At 44.3% G+C, this 12876-nt stretch overlaps 1 protein-coding gene across 11 annotated transcripts in view; it reads right to left on the bottom strand.

The window, feature by feature from the left end:
* The window catches only part of CHD2 (chromodomain helicase DNA binding protein 2), a 98378-nt gene that overhangs the window by 15554 nt on the left and 69948 nt on the right, over nucleotides 1–12876 (bottom strand). For 10 of the 11 annotated variants that reach the window (XM_036232002.1, XM_016123423.2, XM_036232003.1 and 7 more), the window contains 9 exons: nucleotides 12124–12294; nucleotides 11074–11249; nucleotides 9861–9902; nucleotides 9188–9327; nucleotides 4811–4949; nucleotides 4487–4637; nucleotides 3230–3352; nucleotides 1753–1881; nucleotides 733–873 (listed from right to left, as the gene is read on the bottom strand). In XM_036232002.1, the coding sequence (XP_036087895.1) occupies nucleotides 733–873; nucleotides 1753–1881; nucleotides 3230–3352; nucleotides 4487–4637; nucleotides 4811–4949; nucleotides 9188–9327; nucleotides 9861–9902; nucleotides 11074–11249; nucleotides 12124–12294 (1212 nt within the window). The remainder of the gene's footprint in view (nucleotides 1–732; nucleotides 874–1752; nucleotides 1882–3229; nucleotides 3353–4486; nucleotides 4638–4810; nucleotides 4950–9187; nucleotides 9328–9860; nucleotides 9903–11073; nucleotides 11250–12123; nucleotides 12295–12876) is intronic. The other variant, XM_036232005.1, reaches the window with a different exon arrangement.

Genomic DNA, 12876 nt, shown 5'->3' with positions numbered 1-12876 from the left:
CATGTATTTATTCACTTGGAACGTTGTTTATGATATGTTGCTAAGTGGGGAGAAAAGACTCCCCAAACAATCTGGTCTGATTTTTATTTTATATTTATTCTTATATGGAAAGGTACTCAGCAAGAAATCTACTAGAGTTTATAACTGGATGGTGGAATTATAGCAGTTATTTGTTTGCATGTTTCAATGTTGATTAATTGCAAAATAATTTCATCATAAGTCAGCAAGTGTACATGCAACACTTAACCAGACTTCTGTGGTTTGGAATGAACTTTAAAACCCCCAAAGTGAAGATTATATAATAGCAGGGCTTTTCACCCATTTTTATTCCAAAAGCTTAACTCTTGCTAGCATTTGGTTAGAAGCCTAAATCCTTCAAATATTCAACTTCATCCACGGATTGTGCTATTCTATCATGAACCTGAGAATATATTTTAAGTAGCTACCTGTAAGTGCGGATTCCTCTCACCTGTCTTATCTCATTCAAACAGCCCCCTGAAATATGCAGAGTGCCGCGGAGGCCTTCTCTGTGTACGAACACCCACACCTGCACATCCCTTTCTCTCTGCAGGGGAAGGCGTGGGCCTCCCTCCGACAGTCCCAATCTTCCTTCTCGGATGTGCCCACAGAAAGACGATTATTGCAGGACCCTCAAACCCCGTTCCATTTCTAAATTCCAGAAGGGAATTTCAGCGGCTACAGGTATCTCAGTAAGAAGAATGGCACTGATACCTTCTCTTTCTTATCTTTTGACTTCTTCCGTTCCTTGTCCCCTTCTTTGTCTTTCCTAGAACTCATTTGTTTCTCCTTGTTCTCCTTGTTCTCTTTCTTCTTCTGTTTCTTTTTCATTGGACTTTTTTCTAAGCCATCATCCTAGAAGACAAACAGGGCTATGAGGTATGGCTGCAAACTTCACATTTACTCATTTACTTTCTGGAGCAGGAAGCGCTGCCCCCTGCGGTTCATCACCGCGTCTGTCCTTGGAAGCTCGTTTTCAAGCATACCACCTGAAAGCACTCACACGATTCTACACTCTCTGGTAATAGCCAGAGAAGCTTTCGGAGGCAGATGTTCTTCACTTCTGTCTTCTGTAATTCTCACAGCAACCCTTCAGCATAGTCATTATCATTTCCATCTCACGGAGAGGAAAAACTGAGGACCAAAGAGATCATGGCTGCACCTGTCGGCTAATACCTGGTGCAGCTGCTAGCATGTGAATTCATGTGTGCACGACTCAAAACCGTGCGGGTTGCTATACCACTGCTGATCCTCTTGGAGCTAATCTCAAAGCACAATTATGCTCGAAGAGTAACAAAATAAAACCCACTAAGTTGCCACTCACTGAAACAAAACACTGAAGAACACTAGTTTCTATTCCACTTTGCGGGCCTTGGGCCAAGCCTGATCCAGACAGGTTTTGTTTGGCCCAACAACAAACTGACTGAGAGGGCGGCTGTGCCTTGCACCAGCTCCTCGGTTAGCCACGTTGCCAGCACTGTCGTTCCCAAAGCAAGGCTAATGTCAGCTGCCATTTATCATTAGAACTTGCGTGGTCCCCTTCATCCAGTATCTGCGAGTTTGCAGTTGCTGACTGAAATGAACAACTACACGCCTTTCTCACAGGTTAAAGACAAACGCTGTTTCCTTTATTTACTCTGCATGTAAACCAAGCACCTTGCAAATGCTTTTATACCAGTTGGCACAGTAAGTGGAGCTTACAATGTAACGCTCAACTGAAAGCGAGCCGCATACCTTTACTTCTCCCTCCTCCGATGGATTGTCTGAGAGTCTGGGAGACGAAAAGTCAATCGCATGCTCATCTTTCAGCCTGGGGGCTTTGTTTTCCTTTTTTACTCGAGGCTTCCGCTTTTTTAATTTGGCCTGGAAAGGGGGAGAAACTGATGATAAAACTACCAATCAAGTCTCTCAACAGAATGGCTGGAACACATGACTGTCTGTAATAGTGACCATATAATCCAAACGAGAAAATTCAGAGTAAATTCAAAGAACTGTGGCCGATTTTAGATGGTGCAGATATGACTGTAGGTCTTACACATATCCTGCACCCCACCCCACCTGCAGCACACCCACACACCACACATACACACCCAGATGCACACATCACACTCACATGCACATACACCCAGACACACACACAGCACATCCATACACATCCATACTGCCCAGATTCTTGAATCTACTGATTCCGATTTTTAGAATTCCCTCAAAGATAGAATTCAAAACAAAAAACACTTTATGTACAAAGATACAAATAAAGACAATATATAAGACGATAACAGTAAAAACAAAACCAAAACAAAAAAGTCTACAGCTATGCCACTCTGAACAAGCCCGATCGATCCCAGCTGATCTCCAGTACTTGGATGGGAGATAACCTAGGAGGACCAGGTGCTGTAGATGTTTTTTAAAAAAACAGAAACTATACTAAAACCAAGAAAGAGATATGTATGCACTCAATCAAATATGATAGAGTAACTTAACGCAAGTATAAACGTGGTTAATTGGTCTCTCCAGAGCCTAATTTACAGTACACACTCAACATATATATTCTCTGAAGAATGACACTATTTATGATACCATTACGTGAAAAAGGACATGGTAGGAGATCGGGATAAATTTTTCTCCTAAAACGTGTTTTGTTTGTAATACAGAGAAATTAATACAAACAGCATAGCTCCAAGAGCACGTAAGGAAACGGACAAAGGCTGCTGCTAGCACTGGATGTTAACTTCTTTTATCTTTTAAATATGATTCCCACTTCTAGGTCTGAACTGAAATGAAAAGTTGGGGAAATAATCGGAGCTAAAGCTCAGATGAGTTCATTAGCAACTCGGTTGCAATCTTTCACTAAGCAAGAAACTCATCATAACTGAAGTCCCATTTCTGAATTAACTGTGGACTCCAAATGTCCACTTTATCCCTGGACCCGTTACTACAGTGGTCCAGAGTGGCACCGGGAGAGAGCAGGACTATTTTGAGACACTATCTGAGGAGAGCGGTTTTGTACGAAAGTTGCCAACACGGTTAGGTCAGTAATTAAATGAACGTTCCTATTATTACCGACCAACCACCAGTGCTGGAATGGCACAAGCAACGCCTGACTACGAGGAGGCTCCGTCCTGTGCGGCGGCCTGAGCGGCACGACCTCCCCTCCCTGACTCTGGAGGCCTGGAGCCTCCGCCGCATGGGGACGGCCGGCTGCACTCACCTCTTCCCCGCCCGACACGGCCCCCTTCTTCTCCAGACTCTTCCTGAGCAGCTTCAGCAAGTAGTCTGCTCTGGTCTGCAGCTGCTTCCCCTGGGGCTTTTTATCTGTCTCCACGGGCAGAATCTTCAACAGGAAAGGAAGAGAAGCACCCGCCACCACCCACGTCCCGGTTAGTGGATCCGGATAAACAGAGACGGCGAAGAGCTGAGCAGTCCTTTCCCTCCCCGACCACCCGAAACACAGATACAGCCTCAGATCCTATCTCATGTCCATGGCTCCCAGTCACTGACAATCCCTCATGAGCCGTTCTCGTTTTACAAAATGGGATGGAGAAATCCAGCTCTCCCACTGGCTCCTACCTGTGCTGTTAACAGGGTAGAACAACTCAGGTAGGAGGGGCTTGTGGCTTCATCTGCTAGAGCATCCCAGCCGTCGTGGATTTCCTCCTTCCAGGAGCAGGGAATCCCTGGAGCTAGGTTAAAGCTTCGTTTTAGATTGAAAATGCTTCTTAGAGCATTGCCGGAGAGCACTGAGCTACGCCGGGACAGGATCCGTCCCTGCTACCACGGTTGGACTTCTCAGGCCAGACTGGATTTGGTCTCGGTGCTTATGGCAGGGTGCTGTCACCCTTAGAGCATCGCACATGGCATGAGCATTGTTTGACGTGCCAGGAAAAGCCCTGCCAGGAGCACAACATAGAGCGCATCCTATGAAAACTGAGCCAGTCAGCTTCCCCTGCTTACAGCTCTGGGCACGGCCTCACTACCTGGCAGCCCGATTTGCGACGGACAGGGTGGGAGGCTCGATTTTGTGGGAGAAGTAAAGCCAATGTTTAATTCCATTACAGAAAACACCAAGGCGCAGTTCATTCTTTCTCCATATGCACAACTGAAATATGATCGTTTCGAAGACAGTTTTAAACAAAGGGCCAACAACTAAGGCCGAGAGATGCTTTTATTACCAAAAACCTCACCCTGGTATTTGGTGCAATGAGACTGACCTATCACAAAAATCAGATCGAGATTTCTCCTAGAATTGTCCCAAAAGTTTACCTGGCTACTACCTTCATCTAGAAACGGTGCCACGGTCCACTAAAGAAGGTACATTTCCAAGGATAAAGCAATCCCAGGAATTTATTATTGTACTAATTTCCAATTTGATAGCCGCTCCCCCACCAGAAAATAGTTAAAAATAAGTAATCGATGAAAAAAACATTACACGACACGTCTAGAGGTCTCCGGTGTTCAAGTCCCTTACTTTGTCAGTTAACTTAAGCTCTGGGTCCGTTTTAATGAGCTCCCAGTTCCCGTAGCCATGTTCGTGAATCCCCAGCAGGAGGCGAGAATCCTCTTCCACTCCCCACTCGACATCGAAATGTGCAGCTTTGACGCGACAGGTCAGGCAGTATCTAAAGGGGTTTCGAAAACGGGAGGACTTCAGAGGAGGCGCCCTTCTGATTTGGCAGGGAACACAAAAGAGCACGGACAAAGAACTGTAACACGTTGAAAGGCCAAGACGACGAAACGTCGGGTTTGTTTTCTCGCGGCGCGACCGCCCGCGCGTGGACACACCAGCACTCACTTTTTTTTTTCTTCAGGGTCCACGGGGATAGACTTATGCAGCATCTCGAACTCTTCTTCATGCTGTATGATGGATTTCACATTAACCTGGACCCCAGATATCTTGATTGTTGGCCCTCTCTTTTTCCCTGGTCCTTTCCCTAAAAAAACACCAATTAATTTCACATTAAACAAGAATTTGTTGAAGCTCCACAGGTAACAGATGCCAGCAAACCAAGGCCTATGCCCTCGAAATACATGTCTGATTCAAATTTTTGACCCATAAGGCAAAAAAAGTTTCTCAATTATTTTTTGTAAAATAACCTCTAAACAATTCAGTTTTTTAAGATTTATAAGTTTTGAATCAGCTAGTATTTTAATTGTATTGCCTTTATATATATATATTTTAGAACCACATAAAGTTAATTTTATTAACTTTAGAACCACATATATATATATGTGGTTCTAAAGTTAATAAAATTAACAAAAGATTCTTAAAAAATAACGTGAAGTTTTTTTCTTCTATTTTTCTAACTATCCCATTAACTGTTTTTAAAAAGTGTTTTAAAAATGGTCTTCTCTGCTAAAAAAGTATGAGATCGAGTCCATACCTAACACATTTGAAATGATGAACAAAAAAAAGTCATGGAAGGTTCACACTAGCCCTAGTTTCAAATTAAAAGAATCCCAGAAGTAAAAATGAAATTCAGTCAACTTTAACCAAAGAGCCCGAGCTGAAATCCACGACAATGACACTTCTCTGTGACAGAAACGACAGCTCAGAGCCTGAGAAAAAACTTCATTTCTTTTAAACATGCAAGTGGATGAGCTGGCACTATAATTACAGACAGTTACTTAGGGATTCTTAAGTAATCCACTAGAATTTCACTTCCAACTGCTATTCCCAACAACACAGAAGAGAGCGGGGGCAGAATGCGGTAAATAGGAAAGGCCCTGCTCTGAAAACCGGAAATCTGGGATTTAGTCCCAAATCTGCACCAACTGCCATCCCGGCCTTGTCCCCTCTCGCTCTGCTTATTGACCTATATGGGTCTCAGTCTCCTGGACTGCAACAGAAAAATGGACAAAGGATAAAAACACAATTCGCAGAAAATAAAACTTAAGTGGTTCCTAAACATATTAAAAAACACTCGACCTCGCTTATGATAACAGCAAATTAAATATATACACATCCCATTTTTAACCTATGAGGTTGGGAAAAATAAATAAATTCGAAAATATGTCAAAAAGACTAAGAGAAAACAGATACTTTCATTCAATGCTGGTGGGAGGAAATGGTGCAAAACTGCATACGCACAGGGTTATTTATCACGATGCTACAAAACAAAGGATTGAAAAGCTAAATGCCCATTAACAGGACAGTAATAGTGTATACCCACAACAATATTGCATATCCCGAACACTAATATTGCACATCCATAACACTAACATTGCATATCCATAACTGATTAGGAAGTTCTTTAAAAAAAATCAGGTGGTGGAAAAAAGATGAGCCATTTTTAATGAATGGTACTGAGACATATAGTTACCATATAGAAAAAATAAAACTGGAAAGAACGGAAAAAACTCCAGGTGGCTCAGAGATGCAAAAGTAAATGAAATCACATAGGAACAAGGGGGTAAAAAAATCACGACTAATTCCTTTATATCCTGGAGGTAGAGAAAATGTTTTTTTAACTGACTCAAAACCTAAACTCAATAGGGTAAAACATCATAAACTTGACTATAATTTTTTTTAATTTTCTACATAAACTACCATAAGCAAAATAAAGAGACAAATCACAAACTAGAGTAAACTGGCAACTTTTATCAAAAAAGGAAGCCCTCAAAATTAAGACCAACAGCTCAAGAGAAAACGGGCAAACATTATGAATAGAGAGTTCACAAATGGCCCTCAGAAAAGAAGCACAACCTTGTTCATTTAAAGAAAAATGAGATGCCATTTCTCACCTACCAGTCTGGCAAAAACCTGAATGTCTGATAACACACTGTTTGTGAGGCTTGTAAAACAGTATATACACTGCTGGTGGCAATGTAAGTGCTATCAGACTTATGCAGGAGGGTTTGGCAACATCTAATCACATTGCATGTACATGTTCCCCAAGACCCAGCTATCCCACTTCTAGAAATCTATCCCAGAGAGGCGCTGGCAGAGGTAGGAAACAGCATATTTGTTAGACTGTTACTCATTGTGGTTTTATTTATAATGGCAAGAGACTGGAAACGACCTAAAGACAGAGTATGAATTCACACGTGGTGGAATATTGCGCAACTGTAAAAAGGAGGAGGGACGATCTCCGCATCGTAACACCTCTACACAATAATACGGAGATCTCCGCATGTGAAAATAAGCAGGTGCAGAACAGAACGCACGGCACGTTGTCTTCTGTGTACACGAATACTGGCTGCCTACAGGAGAGGAATGAAACAGGACTGGGGGACTGGGGTAAAAGCGAGATTTCCCACATGACCTCAGTGGAGTATGCCAATGTTTTACATAATTAACAACAACAACAACAACAATAATGCTAAATCAAAATGAGACAAGGAATCTTTAAAATTGAAAATACATGAAAACAAGAGAGGCTAAACGATACTAGATATTAAATTGGTGGCATAACCACACAGGGAAAAAAAACAACCTCGCGTAATTTTAAAACACACTATTTTGACTGCACATTGCTAGTGGGATGTATTCTCAGAAGAAGAATTGCAAAGAAATCAAACTTTGCAAACATTACTGTTAACGGTTAAGACTTGATATTTAGAAATGAGCATAATACAGGATGAGGCAAAGACATGATCATGTTAACATTTTTAGGAACAAAACTTTTCAACTTAAGAAGAGAGATATTAATAATCTTACATTTGAACTGGAACTGTGAGCCTGGACTCTGAAAATGCTAAATCCCAGTTAAACAATGGCGGGAGGAAGCAATCAGCCAGATCCTCAATGCCAAGGTGCATGAGACACAGGGGTGTGGGAGGGAGGGGCTTTTTATAAGAAAATATCTTCAAAATACGCTGTGAGATGGACAGAGAAAGGCATGTCGGTGTGCGTGCTGCAGTGTTTCTATTAAAAGGAGAAAGAGAAAACGTTATCTACTCATTTTTTGTACATAAGTATTCCTGAATTTCTAGAAAGAGGCAAGAAATAGGGAAACCTGCCTTTCATTTCTGAGCCATGTGAATGTAATACACAAAACAATTACAATGAGAAAAAAGGTTTACTTTTGGATGAATTCTGGGTGCTATGAAAGCACATTTTTGGATCATCGTCTAAAACACTCAATTATTTAAGTTTATTTACCAAAAATACATCTAAAATTTTTTACTGCATTTAAAGTACTTTTAAATTGTTACTTCAATAATATCCTTAGAAAGAAAATCCCAAGGCACAAATAAATACTCCTTTACTTAATGATGACAGCTCACACTGCAAGCCGGACCCTGTGCTAAGCACTTTGCGTGCATGGACTGAAGTAATCATCGTAACCCTTCGAGGTTGGTACTGTTACTCCATTTTTCAAATGAGACCGTTGAGAGGCCACCCGTCTCAGGTCCTGCAGCTAAAAAATGACGGAACCAAGATGCCAGGTAAACGGGCCGCTGCCAAAGCCAGAACACTGGACCCCGGCCGACACGGGCTCCTGTGCGTGTCCTCCGGCACAGGGAAGAGTGAGCGACGAAATGGGGTAAACGGCGCGGACAGACCGCAGTCCAGCGCATCGTAACGACAACCCCTCAGCTCTGCGAGGCTCAGCCTCGAGGGTGTCGACCTCCCAACACCCACTCCTTACAGGACAGGCAGAAACATTCCTGGTGTGTGAGAGAAAACACCGCGGGACAAATCCAGCTACACCACAGTGAGATTTCTGTGGCTTTGGAGTGTGGAGCTACACACTCCAAAGCCACAGAAATCTCACTGTTGCAAAAATGTTCACAGTACTTTATTCCAATGAATACTCGAAACTCTTTGTCTGTCACAACGAAACAACATGCTGTGTGGATCCCAGGTAATTAACTACCAATAGCTGTGGTCCGTAACGTCCTAGTTTACTGCCAAAATACAGACGTGTGCGCTCCGCTCTGCCCACTCAAGTCTTCGCAATATCCAAACCCACTTAAACTTTCTACAGCCACGTCAAGGAACCACTCATCTCGTTCTTCACTCTGCACCTTCTGCAAATCGACCTTGGCTGCAAGTTAACCTCTGGGATCTCCCAAGGCTGTCTGTGCATCAGTACAGGCCGGTCGGAATGCGGATCTCGGAGGAGCAGCGAAGCATGGGAGACGCGCCTGCTCGTCTGAGAAAAGCCGTCAGCAGCGGAAACGTCGTTCCGGGCCGCAGAGAAGGGCTGGGACCCGGGGGACTTACCCTCGCTGGCGTTCTCTTTGAGCTGCTCCTCATACTCCTGCATTGCGGACACACAGCTGTTGTGAATCAACTCGCCCAGGCGCTTCAGGTCAGCCACGGACTTATCTACCAGCTCGGCATCGCGTGCTATGCATTCCAGCCTGGGGACGGACAAACACGGGGACACTTCAAGGACCCGTGCCCGCTCTTCTTCTGTCCCACACGACACCACCTGGTCTCACGTAAGCTTGCTCCTCCACACGCTTTTCTCTATATTCCTAAATCGATCATTACGCATTCCCGACAAAAACCCCGTCACGAGGAGGGCTGGCTGATTGCCCGCGTCTCATTGTAAGGAACCGAGCCTTGAGCACTCTGTTCACTGACTGCCGGGCAGCGGCAGCGGCAGCAGCAGCAGCAGGGGAAGCGACGCCCGTTTTGGGCCCCTGGGCTTCCCTCGTGCCCGTCTTCCTTCTCCGGCCTGCTTTCATGCACTGCAGTGCTGTACTAGAAGCGAAGGACAGTTCCCTCCACAGCATGTTTTGCTGATGTCTAAGTCACATGGAATACGTGACTACATCAATGTCTAAGACTCAGGCCATCAAAAGGTGCCAGACCTTAAACGGAAATAGCACCAAAGAAATCGCCATGTAACGCAAGTGAAAGACAGATAAGGAATTCTTGCTAAGCTTACCGTTCAAGGGGGAGACCAAACTTCTTATACGCCTTGATGAACCTAAGAAACACGTTAAAAAACAGAGACTTTAGCTATGTTAATGCAAACACATCCTATGATAAAATATGAGCCAGGTAAACTGTCAAATATAGACTGGGTCAATCCTTACGATACACGATAAATGAATGAACGTTAAAGGACTTTGAAAATGGCCAATTTAAAATAGTATGTGCTGAGATCTATTCAAACTAAAGATCTATTCAACTTTATTTCCAGTGACTGATCATGAAACTGCCTAGGGACATAATTGAGAAATGTGACTTAATTCTAATATCACCCATTTTACAAGGTGCAAGATTATGAAATGATTCGATCACCACAACTAGTGATAAAGCCCCCAGATGATTAACAGGTCTATTCAGTCCAATACTGTTACTTTCAATTCCCAACTGCAGTATTTTTCATTATCTTCTGGTCAATAATACAACTATATGCTTTTTAGGACTGCCTCAAATATTTCTGGGAATGAGGTGAAGTATAATAAATACATAATTTAAAGCTTCTTGAGTAAAACTATTTTGGAAAATCTGCTGACTCCTCCTGCCCAACCTTATCTCCCACCAAAAATCCAACGCATCCTTCTAACAAGCCTTCGCCCTGGACCACGCCAAAAGCCAGTCCGTGTGTCATCTGCGCCCTTCCTGACGTAAGCTGACCACTAGCATTGTCCATAAAAAGCAAGATGTCACAATACGTCAAGGGCCTCACTGGGACGTGACATGCCAGACCACTGTAATGATCTGGTTAGGTAACAGGGTAAGGAGAGATGCTATGGGGGAGACTGGAAATAGGGGGGATGGTGACAGAAGAAATTGGGAATGAGTGTGACTAAAACTGAGACACGGCACGAAAGGAACAGAGTGGATACGAGGAGTACGAAAGCGTTATCTGTGAAAGTCAACCCGAGGGTTATTCCTCAACTCTGCCTTTCCCCTTCTGGGTATACACGGAAATATTTCACATCTAAAATAATATGACATTTGGGATTGGCTTCAAAATCACGCTGTGATGGAGAAGCACTTCTGGGATGGCGGATCACTCGGTCTCTCTGGCCCTTCCTGCAGGCGCTGGCCTCTGCCCTCCCTGCCTTCAGGGCCGAGGGTCCAATGAGCCCGAGGCTGCGGGCCCGCCCCTCCCAAGGAGCCTGAGCAAGGGCGGAGCCGCCACCCACCTGCGGATCTCGGCGTCGGTGAAGCCCTCCACCAGGTCCTTCCGCACACTCCGCGGGCGCCCTCTGCGCTTCGGCTTCTTGTCGTCGTCAGAGTCCTCCGTCTCGCTCTCTGAGGCAGAGGATCTCTGCGCCTGCCTCTTAGACTCGGTATCAGAGTCACTGTCATTTGTCTGAGCCTAAAAGGGCAAAGTCACATCGTAGTAAGTGCCAGGTCCAAGTGGCCTAAGGACTACTAAGACCAGTGCATCTTAACTCTCTGGTATTCAGAATTTCCCATCAGAGCAGACAAGTTTTCTCTGACAAATAAGGAGGCAGATGTCACAGAATGGAGGGAGACCCGCTTCCACTGGGACATTCCCACTTCCAGAGGTAGAATGTAACGTAATAAGTACACTGGAATAAAAATATTTAGGTTGTAGGTGCAGGCTGACTTCATTGGGCAAGTCACTTCACCCCTTTGTGCCTTTGTTTTCCATTTATAAAATGGAAATAATAGCACCTATACTCAGGGCCTCCCTAGGAAAGAAAATGAGTCAGAGTAAACACACTGACTTATGCCTGGCACACAGTGAGTGCTCAGCAAGTAACAGCTAAGATCTGCATGAAGCCAAGCCTCTCATCGCCAACAAACTGGGCAGTAACTACCTGCTTCCATGTTGCAAAAATCAACCTAGACAGTGCCTGTGCTGGTGCTTTCTAAGCTGCGAAGTACGTTTCCATAGCATCTTATACGTATTTACACTAAGTGCTATGAACAAACACTTTAAGGTTAAAAGAGCTTTGCCAATTAGAAGCAAACTGTTAGGATCACTGGTTCTAACCACAACGGCAAAACGCAAACGTCAGTCAAACTCGAAGTCTGTTCGGCCATCTCGCAAAGAGCCACCGTGCGGAGAGGAGGCGCCTCGTGCGCCCGGGGCGTCGACCCACGCTCCTGACGGAGGCTGCCCAGAGCTCGGCCCTGAGCCCGCCAGGAAAGGGGCCCTCCCTGAGCACCCTGCGGCCCTTACGGCATCGGAAGGGCATGCGTGTCTCATCTCACTCGGTCACCTTTTTGGTGGAACTCCGAATTCGAGGCAGCATGTAAATCTCTTCGAGCTCCTTCTGCCGCTCCTCCTCCTCCACGCGCTTCCTCTGCTCCTCAGGGATGATCTCATCCCAGTCCTTGTGCGGACGCTCTTCCAGCTCTTCTTCGTCTTCCATCGTTGCGAAGTTGGCAACCTTAAAGCAAATGGACAGCTGATGTGTCCCCATCTCCCAAACGCCACCCACTAAAACGGCAACTCACAGTGTTTTTAGGCTAAGTGAGGAGCCGTGAATAATAAGGAAGCCTGCAATATTACGTAACCAAAGCACAGATTGTCTACTAACCCCTTTCTCATTCCCCAAATCCATCTGCCAAACCCTCGAGCTCATTAGAAATTGTGCTGAAGAATATGGAGACAGATATAAAAATATAAATTCTTTTAAGTCTTATTGGAAGATTTGTTGTTTAAACCATACAATGGCGTAGTGGTTAAGGGCCAGACGCTGCCTAGAATGTAACCATGACAGCACGTGTATTTTCACGCTACTAATTAGAAATTTTAGATTCAGATTACAAAATGCAGCAAATTTATACTAATCCATTACGCACTCACAGTTCTAGAAATTATAAATGGCTACTGAATAGAGCTCATCTGGAATGACGCCTAACTCAAAGCACTGGCTATCACCTAGCCAACTAGTTTCCTTGTTCTTTTTTATCAAAAGTGTGGAAGCTAAAAATATGTGGTAAGTTCACTGCTCAAAATGCATTTCAGT

This window comes from Rousettus aegyptiacus, unplaced genomic scaffold (genome assembly GCF_014176215.1).
Source record: "Rousettus aegyptiacus isolate mRouAeg1 unplaced genomic scaffold, mRouAeg1.p scaffold_m13_p_14, whole genome shotgun sequence".
Taxonomy (NCBI): domain Eukaryota; kingdom Metazoa; phylum Chordata; class Mammalia; order Chiroptera; family Pteropodidae; genus Rousettus; species Rousettus aegyptiacus.
The sequence above is the reverse complement of the archived record's forward strand: the minus strand, read 5'-3'. Positions and strand labels throughout refer to the sequence as shown.